The sequence below is a fragment of the Phalaenopsis equestris genome, unplaced genomic scaffold (genome assembly GCF_001263595.1).
Source record: "Phalaenopsis equestris unplaced genomic scaffold, ASM126359v1 Scaffold001247, whole genome shotgun sequence".
In the NCBI taxonomy this organism is placed as follows: Eukaryota; Viridiplantae; Streptophyta; class Magnoliopsida; order Asparagales; family Orchidaceae; genus Phalaenopsis; species Phalaenopsis equestris.
In genome coordinates, this window is record NW_018165686.1 from 102156 (window position 1) to 120576 (window position 18421).

Consider the following 18421-nt stretch of genomic DNA (forward strand, 5'->3'; position numbering starts at 1 on the left):
GAAGCGGAGCGGAGCGGAGCGAAAGAATCTGTCCAAACCGGGAAGTTACGTTATATGGGTTGGGGCTATACGGTACAGGGGTAATTTGGGAATTACATATTGTACTGTAGGGCTTACTCTAGGATTATAAATAGACCTGCTTGTAATCCTAGGTCTTTGAGAGAGTTGGATCCTCTATTTTGTAACATCTTTTCTGAATATTGAAAGGAATACGCCGCTCTGCTCCCGAGGATGTAGGCATCTTTGCCGAACCTCGTTAAATCTCTGTGTTCTTCTGGATTTGTGTCGATTACTGTTTTTCTTCGCCCTAATTTTCTCAACACTATCAATCACCGATGAGTTTCAATTTTACTCCAAGATATTTTTTCGATATTGATGTATGCTACATGTTCAATATTTAGTTTGTTTATTTTTTTAATTGATGGATTTGATTTTGATAGGCGACCTTTTTAGCATGACTTGTGTTCGGGTTTGGGCTGGGGATTATATCCCTTGGAAACCTCAAGATTTGATTTAATAAATTTTTTTGCTTTATATCGATTCAAATGGATAGAGATGGGGCTTACATTCATAGGAAGGCCTATTCCTCTAGCTTCTTGAGACTAGTTGCTCTATTTGCAATAAGTCAAGGCTTATAGTATTGGCTTTTGGCTTGTCCGCAGGTGGGACTTATGACTCAAATATTGGAATCGACGTAATAGTTGGTCTTATAACCTCAACATATTAGCAAGGCAGCCCATATAACGCAGTTTTCAATCTCATCCTACAGGCAAGATGACTAGCTGATTTTTAAGATGGAATGATTTGAGCTTTTAAACTGTGGATTTTTCGAAGTAGGTTTTGATTACACTTTTTTTACTTTTAGTAGGCAAAACACACATTAAAAGGAAATATAATGCATTATTATTATTATTATTATTATTATTATTATTATTATTATTATATTTTTTTCTTTCTTAAAGTATCGTTAAGAGAATGATGTGGTTGCCAAGGACATCACCCCATGGTTTTGTGGTTCTTGTTTTAGTAAGGTAACAAGGCATGCATTTGTAGATGCCCTAATGGAGCATAGTTCAATTTACACCTTAGTAAAGGCTACAAGGCTCACCCTGACGTACTGCAGCTCAATTATCTTTCAAGAGATGCTCCTAGTTTTATTCAATTAAAAGGAAAACATTTCAACTATAGTAGAGGGAAGCTCTTTGTGATAACTAGGGGGAAATAATAACAATTACATTTTCTCGTCCACCACCAACCAATGTTTTCACGTCAGGTGATTGCATTATCTTTCGTTCACTGATACAAGAAAAGTGACATTTATATTTTCATTTTTAACTTTGTACACTTTGCAACTGTGTTAATTTATCCCATTTTTTAAAGTTTAGTGGATATTTATCATTATGCAACTGTGGATGTATCATCGCATCACATAAATTAATGTTTTGTAATTGTGAATTTTGGTTTTTTCCCTCATGTTTTCACTTTATTTCATCTTTATTACTATCCTTGTAGCGGTTAGGTTCATGATGGTGGTTGCCATGGGCTGTGCACTTTGACTAGGCATTAGGCAATCCAATCAGCAAAAACAAGGAGGCAAATATAGATCGGAGATTTGAGGTGTCAGTTATGTTTGATCTTTGTTCCCCTTGAGTCATACACCATCAGAATATGATTTTATCCTCTTTGCGGCTCTCTTTATATGCACTTATATTGTGTGAGATAGTTTAGGATTTTTAGGTAGTGTAGGTGGTTGGGGGCACTTTTAAATGTTTACTTTCACTGTAGGAAGTGCATAAGGTTGGGATAAGTCATGCAACTGGTTCAGTTTGAGTCTAATCTAAAATTCTTAGCAAAGTTTAATAAGACTTTATTCAACCCAACTAGTCCTAGAGTAGGCAACCTTGGATTAATTAAGTTCGAATAGTCTAATCTTGTTTCACTAGCTAATCATGAGTTGACCTAATTAAGGATTGAGCTAACTTTAGTCAGCCCTAGGTCATTTTGTTCACCAATGGGTTCACTAGCCAATGAATTTATTATGATCGAGCTTTTAGGTTAACGGGTCATGATCTGACTAGCTTAAACCAAATTATAAGCTATATTTGACTTGAGTTCATTTAGACTTGACTTATAGGCTAGACCTCGGGTCAAATAAGTTGATCTAAAGTGCTATGGATCCCGCAAGGATATGCTCTTCATAGGGGTTAGGTCTGGGTCATTGATTTAGAGTTTGGCTAGGTTAGACCATTTGTTGGCTAGAGTTGATTTGGGTTTGTTCAAAGTTTATAAATACGATATTAGGAAATGAAATTTTTGCCTTAGTAAGGCAAGGCATAAGTCTCGCAACAACAACAACAACAACAACAACAATAACAACAACAACAACAACAACAAAGCCTTTATCCCATCAAGTGGGGTCAGCTACATGAATTCTTTTTCTCCATTATGTCCTTTTGAGTGTCATATTTTCATTTAATTCTAATAGATTAAGATTATTTTTTATACAATATGCCCAAGTCTTTTTAGGTCTACCTCTACCCTTCTTTCCAAAAGTCAAATCTAAAACATCTACTCTCCTAACAGGATCATCAATTGGTCGACGTTTAATGTGACCAAACCATCTAAGATAGACTCTCTCTAGTCTTATCTACTGCTAGAGCTACATCAAACTTACTGATATATTCATACTTTTGTCTTTAAGTGTAAAGAAACTCATCCACCCAATTATTCCCATCTCAACAACATTTAGTTTTATGCTTCACTTTCATAGGCCAACATTTTGCACCATAAAACATTGCAGGTCTCACTTACATCTTATAAAAAAATTTCCTTCAAGTCTAAGTGGTACTTTTTTATCACACAATAGGCCCAATGCAATCCTTCGCTTCAACCATCTAACTTAAATTAATAACATCCCCATCTATATCATCATCACCATGAACAGTAGGTCCGTGATGTCTAAAACTTACACTCCTTTTAATGACTTGGATCACCTATTGTTACAACCACACCACTTGATCTACTGTTGTTACTAAAATTACATCCCATGTATTCAATTTTAGATTTACTCAAGCAAAAGCCTTTAAACTCTAAATTTAACCTCTAGAATTTAAGTATTTCCTAAACTCTTTCTCTAATCTTATCCACCAAAAAGATATCGTCGACAAAAAGCATAAACCAATGTACATCCTCATGTAAATGTCTTGTAAGAACATACACAACTAAAACAAAAAATATGATCTTAAAGTCAATCACTAATGTAATCCAACTTAAATAGGAAAATACTTGGTCCAGTCTAGAAACTTGAATTCATTGATCATTGTCGCGGGGCTTGTTGGGGTCGGTTGAACAACTGGCCAGCACTGGCCTGATGGCTGGCTGAACCAGTCAGCCATAAAGCGCCAACCGCCCATCCCCTTCTTTTTTTTTCCTATTTTATTACTTCCATAGGAGGGATCCCCTTCCTATTCTATTTCCTGCCTTTTTCTATCCCGTTCCTATTCTAATATCTTGCCTTTTCTAGTGCCTTCCTATTCCATCCTTTTTTTTAATACTACTTATTGGTTTTATCTACTTCCACATATTATATATATGTTACTTTGCTTGCTTAGAGGGGGTTTCTGATTGTTTCTAATTCACTTTGCTGCCCCTAAGGCGTTTCAGCCCTTTGAAGGTTGTATCTGACAGCGAAAAGGTGCTTTGGTTGTAACTTGTCCGAGGTGGTGATTATCTCCGCTTGTTCCATCCCTTCCGATTGATGTCCAGTCCATTGCAATCTCTCCCTACTGCTGTCCAGTTCACTGCAAGCTCTTTTAACTATCGTCCACTCCACCACAAACCCTTCATGGCTGTTGTCCAATCCACCGCAAGCCCTTCTAGTTGCTGTCCATTCCATTAAAACATCTTCCAGATGCTGTCTAGACCACCGAAACTTCTCCAGCACATGCCTTATGACCACCGACAGCCTCCTGCACCTTCCAGCTTCCTTCCGGTAGGTCGAACCTCTTCCAGCTTCTTTTCGACAGACCACCCTCCTACATCTATAAAACAAACCGCTGACCTCCTGTTGCTCCATCCAGCACCGCAGCCACTTGCTGCCAACCACCTTCTAGCACTACCGCAGCTCCCTTCCTGCCCTTCCGGAACTGTCGCTCTCCCTTAGAGAGAGTGATGTGCTATTTTCTTCCTTATTTTTGCAGATTCGTCATTATCACATGCCGTTTGCATGTTTGTGTTGTTTTATGTTGAGGAGTCATCATAACTTTTTGAATTCAACAACAATATTTATTGTTCGGTCGTGGTTTGGATTAACGCTGGTATCACTAAGGTACATCCTCATGTAAATGTCTAGTAAGAACATTCATAACTAAAACAAAAAGGTCTTAAAGCCGATCCCTATTGTAATCAAATTGAAATAGGAAAATACAAGGTCAATCCTTCTTCTGTTCGAACACAAGTAACAACTCTGATATATATATCTTTAATGACTTGAATATTAGTCATATGAACATCTTTCTTTTCTAAAACTCTCAAAAGTATTTTTCTTGGTACCTTATCATAATTTTTTTCTAAATCAATTAAAGAACATATGTGGATCCTCATTGTGCTCTTTGTACTTCTCCATCAAACGTCTCAATAAATGTTTTGTTTTCATAGTAGACTTACCTGACATAAATCCAAATTGATTTTGAGAAACCTTTGTATCACGTCTTTAATTTATGTTCAATTGCTCTCCTCGATAATTTTAATGTATGTCACATTAATTTAATTCCTCTATAGTTTGCACACCCTTGTGCATCTCCTTTATTCTTAAAATTAGAAACCAAATACTCTTCCTTCACTCCTCAAGGATCTTTTTAGTTTTTAAAATAATAATAAAAAGTTTGATAAGCCAAAAAATTCCTAAATCCCCTACACATTTTTACATTTCTATTGGGTTACCATCAAATTCTATTGATTTTTCGTCCTTCATTTTCTTTGAAGTTTTTTCATATTTCGTTATACTAATGTGACTATGAAAATAAATTTTTTTTATTATTATTAACTATTTGAAGATCACCAAAATCGATTTTATTTTTAAAATCTTCATTAAAAAATTTATTAAAATATCTCACCCATTTTTGTTGAGTATCATCATCTAAGAAAATCACTTTTTGATTTTCATCCTTAGTACACTTTAATTGAACTAAGTTTTTAACCTTTCTCTTCTATTTCTTTGACTAACTTATTCATATATCTTTCGCCCTATTTAATATCTAATCTTTTATAAATACCACTAAAAACAAAATTTTTAGTATCATAAATTGTTCTCTTAGAGTTTCTATGGGTCACCTTATATTTTTCTTAATTATCTAAGTTTTTACATTTAAACTAATATTTTTAACAAAATTTTTTATATTCTATCTTTTCTTGTACATTATTAATCAATCATTAACTATTTTTATTTATAATTTTTTTTCTTTTTTTGATTCTCCAAGTACTTCTTTTGCAATTTGCTTAATAATGTTCGATACTCTATCTCACATTGTATTAACTTCTTTATGAACATCCTAAAATTTAAGATTTTAAAGTTTACTAATAAAAATAATTTTATTTGTCTTTAAGTGCCCCCAACTAATTTTATGATAATATTTTGTTGTATTGTTTATCTTTCAACTCTTCATCTTAAAATCTAAAACCAATAATTGATGTTGAGTACTTACATTTTTACTTGGAACGACCTTACAATCTTTAAAATCTCAACATTTTTTTTTCTCAAAAGAAATTAATCAATTTATATTTTATTAGATTCATTCTTATAAGATAATATGACTCTACCTATTTCATTAGTCACTCTAAAACTGTAGTCACCGTGAATATTTATAAAATATTCTACCACTCTACCAACATGTCAATTTATATCTCAAATAATTTTTTTTTTTCAAGAGTTATTCTTTGTATTAATTCTTCTATGTCGTTTCATTTTTTTTAACATGTACCTAAACCTACTTGGTGAGCATAAACATTTATAACATTAAGAATCTTAGTATCAACAACTTTAAGACTAATTCTATCTTCAATTATAGTCATTTTAAAAAATTATCTTTGAAACTCATATATAATTACACCTGCACCATATCTATTATGTCTCATATCTGAATACTAAAATTTAAAATCTAAACTATCAATCTTAGCCTTTTTCTTCAATCAATTTCTACTAATTTCCTTGAATGCATAAAATATTTATTTTTCTATAAACCATAATATCTACTAATTTCAGTAATTTACTTGTGAGAGTACTTATATTTAAAGATCATGTTCTAATATTAATCTCGTGGACTAACTTTTTTTGCCCACATTTGTCTATAATATGAGACCCTATTTAACACTACACCCGAGCGTCGGTGCAGCGGCCCTTGCACACTTTTTCACTGTTACAATACACACTTAAAGCGGACACCAATTTTCATAACATTTTCATTAACAACAACAACAACAACAAAGCCTTAATCCTACTACGTGGGGTCGGCTACATGAATCCTTTTTCTCCATTGCGTCCTATTTAGTGTCATATTTTCATTGCGTCCTATTTAGTGTCATGAAAATATTTAGTTTCATAACATTTTCATAATGATTTAAAAATTTTTTGGTAGTTGCCGACTACCTAATTCAACTCTTCTTTTTTTCAAATCCGAGGCTTCAGACCCGACAATGGAAATGTTGAAGCATAAGTTTCACAATAGAAAAAATTATAAAATTAGATGTAATTAATTAATATGATACGAGTAAATGATATATTGATTTAATTCTTTATCATAAAGACACAAACTGCAAATCTCCATTTTAAATTTTAATATAGAATAAAATTTTGAAACGAGATTCAGGTAAGAATCCACTTAAAATTTCAATAAATTTTGAGGTTCAACATCCAGAATGACTTTGATTCTTATTTCATCTTATTTACAAGAATCAACATATTTAATAATTTCACTATCATCTGTTTCCAAGTTGTTGACATTGAAACGCATGAATTAGTTTTATTTTGAGTCCAATGTTTTTCTTTATTAGTGAGTTTTCTCATAGTGTTGTTGAGACTTGCTATAAATATCCCAGATTCTGAGTACTTCCATTACTAAATATTCCTTTCTCTAACCCCTTCAGGTTGCTGGAGGTTTGGTTAGTGAAACACCACATATGGTCAGCGCAGCTATCAAAGGTCTAGCTCGCTTGGCATATGAGTTTTCAGATCTCATAGGTGCTGCCTACAAGTTGCTCCCATCTTCATTTCTCCTCTTACAGAAAAAAAACCGTGAAATAATTAAAGTAAGCTTGCTTTCCATTGTTTTTTTTCTTATTAAATGTTCGTTACCAAATTTATAAATGCATGCATCTCTCTGGCCACATTTTAGCTAAAAAGAAATTCCTGCAATTTTTTGTTTTGTTTTTGTCATCACAGGCTAATTTAGGTTTGATTAAAGTATTGGTTGCGAAATCTAAAGCGGATGGTTTGGAAGCACATTTGAAGGGTATAGTTGAAGGTTTGTTGAAATGGAAAGACGATACCAAAAACCATTTTAAAGCAAAGGTATGATATTGTAAATTTGATAATATATAATGACTTATTATGGTCTATTACCTTGGGCACACTATTTTACTTTATGCCAGGACTGCATTTTTTGACACACATTTATAAGATTTTTCTCTTGATTATTTTGAACAAGAGACTGAAACTGCTACCTTTCTGATTCTTGATTAGCGCCAATTGATTATGGGACATCCCTATAAAAACTTAGATTATGAGCTCTGGCCTTCTCTGACACCAATCTTTTAGTAATTTTTTTTTCTTTTTACCTTTTTCCACTCCCAAGTTTTAATTTTTTGTTTTTCCCTTCACCATCTTCCACTCCAAAGTGTATCTCATCATGACCAGAGTTGCAGTTCTCCTTAATCTCTCCTCAATATGTAATTTTGTTGCATGTGAAAATATTATTACCAATCAAGTTTTCAGAGAGTAGTTGATGTATACTCTTGTTGAGGCTTGCTCTTTTGATGGAGATTGAAGAGCTCAATCACATGGAAGACAAGGAATCACGAACGTGCCTCTTTTTAATTCCACAAGCATGATTCATGTTGGAGGAAGACGAAGCAATTGGTTTTGAAGGAGCTTATTGTTGTAAAAAAAAAAAAAAATGATTTGGACCGTGTATGATGTAGAGCAAGGAGGGAAGTTTTCACTCATCTTTAATAAGCTTTGCAACATAGAGACAAGTTTCAAATCTTCATCAATAAGACTTGGGTATTTGATCATCAATTATTGCCACCATCGTTCATCAAGAAAGATTCCACAATTAATTGAGTAGCTTTTCATCATGGAACTCAATAATCATCATTATGTTAATGCCTGATTTGTTGGTGTCCTTTGAAGCATGAGAATGAAGATTCAAATTCTTACGGCAAGTCATGACTTGAAACTAGGAAGTAGTCACGCAAAACAGGGAAGGTAATTCAATAATATAAAAATAATCTCCTTATGTGGTTGATCTTTTGAAGGATTTGTTTTTTATGCATGATATTTGTGATGAGATGATTTTTCAATATGCTTGTGAATCAATGTAGAACGTAGGCTCTTTTCTTATAGGGAGTGCTTGTAAATTACCCTAAAACATAATTTTTGATTACTTTATTGAATAATTGTAACATTCCATTATGCCGTTGCATATGTTCATTTCATTTTCCATTTTAATCCCCCTCCCCATGCTTCAGCTCAACCCCCACTTCATTATTCACCATGGCCGGCCTCGATGAGATAACGAAAATTTGATTAAGGCGGTGCATTTGTTTGTTAATGGTGAGGTGACGTACCTTAGTGTGGAAGGGGCTATTAAAAAAAGATAGAAATAGCAATATTATATCGCGTGTTCATTTTGGACAATGATTTCGATGCTATATTTTTTGGAGTTGACATCAGAAATTGCGATAGGTCCAACTTTTCGTCTAGACTCGACTCGTTGTTGTCCATCACAATAACATTTTCTCCCATTCTTCTTCTATTTTTGAAGGAAGAGATCAAGGTTCTTTTTTAGTATTCTTCTTTTATGTTGTCAACTATCTAACAATGGTCACATAAATTATTAAAAACATCAATCTTGTAAAAGGAAGGTCATCAATAACCTTCTTTGCTTTCTTTCTTTTGGGGCAAGAAGGCCCCGTTTCAGAAGGGTCACAGAACTTTTAACAGGTTTCAATTAACTTTTGGACATATTATATTTGATTTTAAATAATTGGCCTTGTCCTTATAACCTTATTTTTACGAATAGAGACCCATGGTTTGAAATATAATTATTTTCGAGGTCAATGGAGTGTTTTATGATCCAAGTTGCGTACGAGCTTCTGGTTTATGGCCATCACATATTATATTGGAAGTGCACATCTTGATTACAGTTATCCTTGTCTAAATTCAGAACTAGCTGACATCTTCGTAAATCATTAACCATTTGTATCTACTTGAAAATAAGAACAAGTTTTATCATCAACACATTGATTTTTTCATCAGATGTTTAACTCATTTGTATAGGCAATTTTGCACAATATTTTAGCAATGCTATATTGTTACCTTCTTTCAAATCCATTCACAAGAATTTTTATTTTTATATTTTTGCCAGATTAAATCTCTTATTGAGATGCTTGTGAGTAAATGTGGTGTAGAAGCTGTGAAGGCAGTAATGCCTGAAGAACACCTGAAACTTCTCAAAAACATCCGCAAGGTAAGGAGCTTTATTATGTCTTTGCTTTGCGTTTGCTGTTTGATTTTTGGAGCATTTACATATATAACACACAATTCTTATGTATTTACATATCTGATGCCTAAGCTCATATTTACACAAATAGCACTTAAATATTTAATATCACATAAAAAATAACACTACCATCACAAGTCAAATACACCTTTTAATGCATAGATTTATAGCACAATAGTGCTATGTATGTAATATGGAAATTTAGGTGTAAGATATGTAAATACATAAGAATTGTCTCCTACGTTTGTAAACTTCCCTTGTTTTTTTTTCGAGTTTGTCCAATCTCACATTATCACATAAAAAATAGCACTATCACCCCAAAGTCAAATGCATCTTTTCATGCATAGATTTAAAGCACCATAGTGCTATGTATGTAAATATGGAAATTTAGGTGTGAGATATGTAAATGCATAAGAATTGTGCCAAGTATGTAAATTTCCCTTGATTTTTTTCTGATCTCACGTTTTGTCAGATAAAGGACCGAAAAGAAAGAAAAGCTAAATCTTGGGCAGATACTAATTCACTGTACTCGAGAACAAGTGCTTCTAGGTATTTCAGTCTGAATTTAAATGTATTCTGTACTTGGAGTTAATGGTAAATTTGTTTGCTTGGGATAGCTGTCAGTTGATTTACAGCATGTTTTTCTTGCATTTACCTTTATGCGACCCAATTCCTACGTATTTACATATCTAACTCATAAACTTTAGTTTTTTACTTTCCTACGTATTTACATATCTAACTCATAAACTTTACTTTTTTACCACTAAATCTTTCATATCACATCAAAATTACAACTATATTGACTTTTAGAAAGTGAAATAAATATTTCCATGCATCAGGTGGCATATATAATTTTTTTAGAAAGTGAAATAAATCATTTATATCTCATCAAAATTACAACTATCGCTTCTGGCATAGGTTGAATGACGCGGGTGCAGGAGAAATTCCCGCGTGGAATAGCCTGCCGGTTCGGCCGGCTGGCATAGGGCTTGCCTAGGTCCTTTTACTGAACCGACCAACTTCTTGGAGGGGCGAGACTGTCACTCCTCCTTTCTATTGCGTTCGTTTTGTGTTCTTTCGCTGTGGGAGTCTTATATCTACTGATTTTCTGGAGTTAGGGCTTAGTTTTTGTTATGTTTGGTTTTGGATTTCCAGTGTGGAGTTCTTTTCCCTCTTGCTAGGACTGTATTCGTCGATAGGTGGTGCTCTGGCCGTATCCTGCTCTGATGGTTTTGTATCTTCTCTTTTACCTTTATTTAACCCTCTTTCTACCCCTTGGCCGCCAGCCACCTCATCTCCCTCAAACAATTCTGCCACCACCCTGTTGCCACCAAAACCTGTTGTCCAGTCATTCAGTCCACATTCCAGCACCCCGTCCTCCCTTCCCCTACAACCACCTTTGTTGTCCAGCCCTCCAGGCCATCTTCCTGCATCCTGCCATCCCTTCCCTGCAGCAATTCTTGTTGTCTAGCCCATCTACAACCCACCAAACCCCATTCCAACATACCATACAACCACTAGGCCTTCCTCACCTTTCCTTGCCACTTTGCTGACGCCACCACCACTCCCGGATCTTTTCTTCCGACCCAAACCAGAGATTAGTGTTGTATTTTCTTTTTTTCGTTTGTGTTGTATTGTAACCCTTAATTCCATACATTACTAAAAGTCCGTTTTCATTTCCACTGAATTCCGAATTAGTTCCAGTATCATTTGGTATCAAAGCTAGCCTAACCCTAGTCTTATCCTAGGATTTCCTAGCATCCACCTATTTCCAAGCCATAGCCTCCAAATCCCAAATTCTCCTTTGGTGATTTTCAAAATCAACAAATCTAAACAATTTTTCTGCATCTGCCATCAATCGCATACACCCTCTCTCATCTCGACCAAATAATTTCCTTCCACAACACAAACCCTAACCAGCCCATCAAAATTTTTCTTTCCTATTTCTTAATCCCTAGCCATGCTACCAAGGAGAAATACACCCGAGCCTACCCGAGAAGAGATACGACGAGAGTTGCATCGTCTTCAATAGAGGCTTGCAGAGATTGAAGAGTTAAAACAGGAGGAAGTTACCTTTAAATGGGAGCTAGAGAGTCAAAGAGAGAGATTGGATCAGAATCATTTCCATAGGGATAATTTAAGCGATGAAGAAGATAGGCCTTGGCGTTTTAGAATCCAATGTCAGAGGAGACCGAGTGAGGGATATCTGAATCCCTTACATAGGGAGAATTTACAGAGATGAGATATCATTTGGAGGGCACAAAGAATTTGGCATCAAAGTTGATCTACTAGAATTTGAGGGAGATATGGATCTGAAAGATTTTATTGGTTTGCTGCAATCTATTAAACGAATCTTCGAATATAAGGATGTGTCAGAGAACATGAAGGTCAAATTTGCTGCTATCAAGATGAAGAAAATTGCTTTTTTTTGTGGTGGGAGAACTTATAGAGAGAGAGGAAAAGAGAGTGATAAGATCACCAGGTGGGAAAAGATGAAAAAACAATGCAGAGAAAATACCTTACACTCCATTACCGTCAGGATATGTTTCTTAGGCTCCATCACCTGCAGCAGAGGGATCTGTTAGTAGAGGAGTTCACAGAGTTAGCAATGTAGTGTAGCCGCAACTTTTTTCGTCACTTGGAGATGCTCAAAAACTAGCCCTAAAGGTGGAGAGACAGCAAAAGTAGAACAAGCAATAGTCATCCTTTGGGCACCAATCGTGAGACAGGCAGTCATTTACAGTTACCACGACTGACTAAGGTACATTGGGAGACACTAGCAAGCCCAAATAAGGGAATGACACTTCGGATCAGAGCGGGAAGAAACATGAGAAAGGTAGCTCCTCCAACACTGTACGACTAAGAAATGTTATAGATGTCACAACTACAACGAAATAGCCTCCAGCTGTCCCCTGAGTAGGGTAGTCACACATACATATCAGGGTGCCGTGGAGAGGTTAGCGCCGAGGAGAAAGCTGAGGAACAGGGTGAGGTGTACCAGCTTCCACCAGGTGGAGAGACACTCGTGATTTAACGGATCATGCAGACCGAGACCACAAGGGATCCGCTGTGGCTTTGCCACAATATTTTCTACACTCGCTCCACCGTGAACAGGAAGGTATGCAGTTTTATCATCGATGATGAGAGCAACAAGAATTTGGCGTCGACTCATATGGTAGAGAAATTGGGACATGCGACTCATAGACATTCCTAACCGTATTTGCTACATGGATGCTGAAGGAGAATCTGGTCGACCGTAGATGCTTGGTGGATTTTTTGATCGGAGGCCTGCTGCAAAACCAAGTGTGGTGTGATATGGTCCCTATGGATGTCTATCACCTTCTGTTGGGAAGACTTTGGCAGTTTGATCGAAGAACTCAACACGATATATTCAGAAACACATTCTTTCACTAATGACGGGAAACACATCATCCTACTTCCTTCAATGGAGCCCGAGCGTCTGTGGGACCAGTTCTAGTGACGACACAAGATGAGAAGATTGAATACCTGCTCCAGACACGGAACATATACGATGGAGTATTTCGGGATCCACAGTCACCACCGTACCCTTGGCTCCACCATTGAGCCAGACGATTTTGTCTACACTCACTGCACATTAGACTGAACCGATAGTGGGTTACTTTAAGAAGATTCAACAGTACTAGCGGAGCTCGCAGTCCCAGGAGAGTAGATCGATACAGAAGTATGCTCTCAAGTTGAGCAAAGTCCTCTGGCGTTTTGGAGTACAGTACAACCGACAGTGGGAGTCGGGTGCTAATAGGACCATAGTTGACAATTCGTCCGTCCCGGAAGATTACATCTCCCTCGCCATTCATGTGCTCATAGAAACTTCAACGAATGAGGTTGAGGCCCCCCCAACTTCAAGAGACTGTCGTGGGTGTAGGAGAAATTCTCGCGCGGGAATAATTAACCGGCTGAAACGGCTGTCATAGGGCTGATGTTGGTCCTTTTCTGAACATGGCGACTTCCTGGAGGGGCGAGACTTTCACTCCTCCCTTCTTTTGCTTTCCTTTTGTGCTCTTTCTATGTGGGAGTATTATATTTACTAATTTTATGGAGTTAGGGTTTAGTTTTTGTTATGTTTGCTTTCAAATTTCCTGTGTGGAATCCTTTTCCCTCTTACTAGGGCTATATCTGACTACAGGTGATGCTCCGGTTGTATCCTGCTTTGAGGTGGTATTGTTTCTTCCCTTTTACCCTTACCTAACTCTTCTTCTACCCCTTCTCTAGCTGCTAGCCACCCTCATCTCCCTCCAACAGCTCTGTCGCCACCCATAATGCCACCGAAACCAGTTGTAATGCCATCTAGTTCACATTCCAACACCCCGTACTCCCTTCCCCTACAGCCATCTTGGTTGTGCAGCCCTCCAGGCCATCTACCCGCATCCTGCCATCCCTTCCTCGCAACAATCCTTCTTCTCCAGCCCACCTACAAACCATCAAACCCTGTTCCAGCCGACTCACCAGACCTTCCCCAACTTTTCTTGCCACTTTGCCGATGCCACCACCGCCCTCAGATCTTTTGTTCCGGCCCTAACTAGATATTAGTGTTGTTGCATTTTCCCCTTTTTCCGTTTGTGTTGTGTGTTTACTTTCTTTTCCGCAGAATTCCGAACTAGTTCCGATATCACTAAATTTATCTGTTTAGTTACCATTTATAGTTTTTGTTTTAGGATAATTAACATACATAGAACCCAAAAGATTGCTATTCACAAAATCTAATACCAGATGATATTTTTAAACGATCAAATCGATGTATTTACACGTGCCACAATTAAATCATTGAGAATTTGATAAAAATGAAAAATATGGGTTGGGATTTTATCATGAATTTTTGATATTTGAGTGAGAATTTGAAAAATGGATGAAAGAGGGTGCTAGATTTGAAAACTACAATGTTTCTGATGCTATGTATGTAATTGCCTCCCCTTTTTTTAGTGCTGTGAAAGGTCAGATAATCAGAAGAATTATTATAAAGAACCAAATCAAGTTATAAAACTGGATAAATATGATATCAATTTCTTAATTCATGCTTTTTCATAAACACAATTCTATGAAGGGACGAATAATCAAATGGATATTTATCAAAAGAAAAAGGAGAGGTAGAAGTGTTTTGCTATAGTTCCCATAGACCTTGGAATTCAAACGGAGCCCAAGTTTGTAGTTATGCTTATCCTTACTTTTCATTTATTTCATAGTTTCTACTCGATTCACTAAATTTAATATAAATTGCATGCATTGTAAATTATTTTGCATGATAAAACAAAGTTTTCTCTGCGTTTTACTCACTCTTCCTCGTCTTCTGTGATTATTTTCAAAACCACATATTAGGCAAAGTAGATGGAATCATACCCGCATATTTTCTGACATCGGAGATGAGGATGGAAGGGATGGTAGCGATATTGAAAATGGAGGAGCACGCACCAGGACATCTTTTCCAGCATCCAGAGCTTCATTAAGGTGCACAATTGCTCTATCTTCTTCTTTTCGTGTATGAGAAAAGTTCCAAAATAATCTCCTGATTTTAGTCATTTTTAGTCCCAGAGCCTATGAGTCATTTTAGTCCCCGAGGACTATTTCAGCCCCAATTTTAAGATTTTGGAGACTTATTTCAGCCCCAATTTTAACTTCCTGGACTTCTTGTTATATTTTATTTTCTGACATCGGAGATGAGGATGGAAGGGATGGTAGCGATATTGAAAATGGAGGAGCACGCACCAGGACATCTTTTCCAGCATCCAGAGCTTCATTAAGGTGCACAATTGCTCTATCTTCTTCTTTTCGTGTATGAGAAAAGCTCCAAAATAATCTCCTGATTTTAGTCATTTTTAGTCCCAGAGCCTATGAGTCATTTTAGTCCCCGAGGACATTTCAGCCCCAATTTTAAGATTTTGGTGACTTATTTGAGATTTTTACACACTGCAGGACTAAAATGACCTTATATAAACGCTTCTCTTTGTATTTTCTTGGAGTTTTTTAACTTCCTGGACTTCTTGTTATATTCTCACTAGTAAAAGAAAGAAAAATGACCTGAAAATGTTTTTCAAATCATAATTGTTTTTCTCAGGTCCACCCGAAAGCGCAAATCATTCAATAAGAGCTTGCCGGAAGACTTACTCGATCAGTCTGACGATGATCCGCTCGACTTATTGGATCGCAGGAAAACCAGATCGATCCTGCAGTCCGCATCTAAGCTCAACAGGAAAGTTGAAGCTACTGAAGATGAGCCAGAAATCGATAATGATGGCCGACTCATTGTATGCGACGACTTGATTAAACCCAAGCAACAGAAAAATTCTTCAGTTAAAGATTCTGAAACAAGAAGCTTATCTATCAGCCTTAAATCAGGAAAATCTTCACGGAGTTCCGAGAAGAAGCGGCATAAGACGGAGTCCGGCTGGTCTTATACCGGCGCTGATTACACGAGCAGAAAAGCTGGTGGTGATTTGAAGAAGAAAGGTAAGCTCGAGCCCTACGCCTATTGGCCTCTCGACCGCAAACTTCTGAACCGCCGAGTGGATCGAAAAGCCGCTGCTCGCAAGGGCATGGCGACCGTAATGGTGACAAGAGATCTTAAGAGTGACAAGAGATCTTTAGAAACTTGAATGAAAGAGTGCTTCCAGGGCACTGGCAGTAAAGCTCAATAGGAGAAGGGGTAAAAAGGTGAAAAAATGAAATTGCTCTGATTTAATATTTTTCAACTGGTGATAGGCTGAATCAAGGTTTTTGGATTATGTGAGGAGTTTGATCTGTTATAGAATGTTGATTTTGATCTTTTGTATGGGAGGAACAGTCTATTTAAGTTAATGAGCACAGAAAGGAAGCATTGGAAAGAAAAGAAATGTATCAGTTGTTTTGTATGCATGTGGGAAAAGTTTTCTTTTTGCAAACTGTAGCTATTTTGATCAATTTGTAAAAGATTGTTCTTCATGCAAATTGTTTCATTATTATTTGTCGATTGCTTTGGTTTTTGTAGTAGTAATATTATTTCGAAAATTTAAGGACTTACTGGGGATCAATTTTATTTTGGGTCATAACATACAAATTATCTGGGTCTTATGTATTTACAAATCATACATTTAGCTTATATTTTTTATGTTTTTACCTTCTAAAATGTTCATGTTGCATCAAGGATGTCATCATTTTAATTTTAAAATGTAAAACATGCTTGATATGAATGTAAAAATCAAAGTTTTAAGTGTTGGATATATGATACATGGGAATTGTTTTTTTATATTAAAACTTGATTTTTTTATCTTTTTTTTTGCTGTACCAAAATATTGGAGCTGATTGATGAAATAAATAATGATTTATAGCACCCAAAAAATATTATTAAAAAAAAAAAAAAAAAAAAAAAAAAAGGCAATCTCCCTCCCTCCCTCCGCTAATTTTTTTGTGCGGACTCCTGACGTAGCTTTACATGCTGCAGAAATTATTCCTGAATTATTTTTAATAATTCTGAAATAATCCCAAAAATAACCCGTGGTTTTTATTTTTGAGTTATTTCAAAATTATTAAAAATAAATCAGAAATAACATGAAAATAACTCAAAAATAACTCTCACGACATGTAGAGCTACGTTAGTAGTCCGGACAGAAAATATGCTCCCCACCATTATTTTTCTCTCTCTCTCTCTCTCTCTCTCTCTCTCTCTCTCTAGATATATATATAATGGCGAGTTTATATCTAAATACAAAAAAGAGAAATATATGCGCATACCACAATTTTATCTATTTACATGTCTAAATCCTTATCACTTTAGTGACATAAATCTATTTCACTTCTAAAATGTAGGTAATAGTAGTATTTTTGATGTAATGTTAAAGTGGTGTTATGTTCGTAAATATGGAAGTTTAGGCTTTACATACCAAACTGCATAAGATCTCTGTGGTATATACCCTAAAAAAAATTTAAATAACCCGTGGTCTTTATTTTTGGGTTATTTCGAGATTATTAAAAATAAACCAAAAATAACATGGAAATAACTCAGAAATAACCTCCACAACATGTAGAGCTACGTTAGTAATCCGGACAGAAAATATGCTCCTCACCGTTAATTTTTTCTCTCTCTCTCTCTCTCTCTCTCTCTCTCTATATATATATATATATAATGGCGAATTTATATCTAAATACAAAAAAGAGAAATATATGTGCATACCACAATTTTATCTATTTACATGTCTAGATCCTAAAGTTTGATATTTATATTTATCACTCTAGTGTCATAAATCTATTTCACTTCTAAAATGTAGGCAATAGTAGTACTTTTGATGTAATGTTAAAGTTGTGTTATGTTCGTAAATATGGAAGTTTATGCTTTACATACCAAACTGCATAAGAACTCAGTGGTATATACCCTAAAAAAATTGATCGAAAACAAAATCTAATTTAACAAAGCTATGCATAAATCAAGCTACAAACAAACCAAACTATAACTTGGCATGATCTGTGATGAACTTGAAACTGGACCCTTTTACAGCCATTACCAGCCATTTACAGAAGTAAAAAGACCATTAAGCTTTCATTCAGAAATGTCACCTTATCATTATTTCACCAAATCAAGCCGGGTCCGAGCGCTCATCCTGCCAAAAAAAATATATATATATAATAATAACTGCTAACAA

At 35.7% G+C, this 18421-nt stretch overlaps 1 protein-coding gene across 1 annotated transcript in view; it reads left to right on the forward strand.

Moving 5' to 3' along the window:
- Positions 1-16402, forward strand: part of LOC110033649 (RRP12-like protein) — a 39449-nt gene extending 23047 nt beyond the window's left edge. The window contains exons 15-21 of the mRNA XM_020737700.1: positions 7141-7302; positions 7436-7564; positions 9642-9743; positions 10249-10325; positions 15129-15165; positions 15460-15551; positions 15865-16402. Of these exons, the coding sequence (XP_020593359.1) occupies positions 7141-7302; positions 7436-7564; positions 9642-9743; positions 10249-10325; positions 15129-15165; positions 15460-15551; positions 15865-16402 (1137 nt within the window). The remainder of the gene's footprint in view (positions 1-7140; positions 7303-7435; positions 7565-9641; positions 9744-10248; positions 10326-15128; positions 15166-15459; positions 15552-15864) is intronic.
- Positions 16403-18421: the final 2019 nt, after the last annotated feature.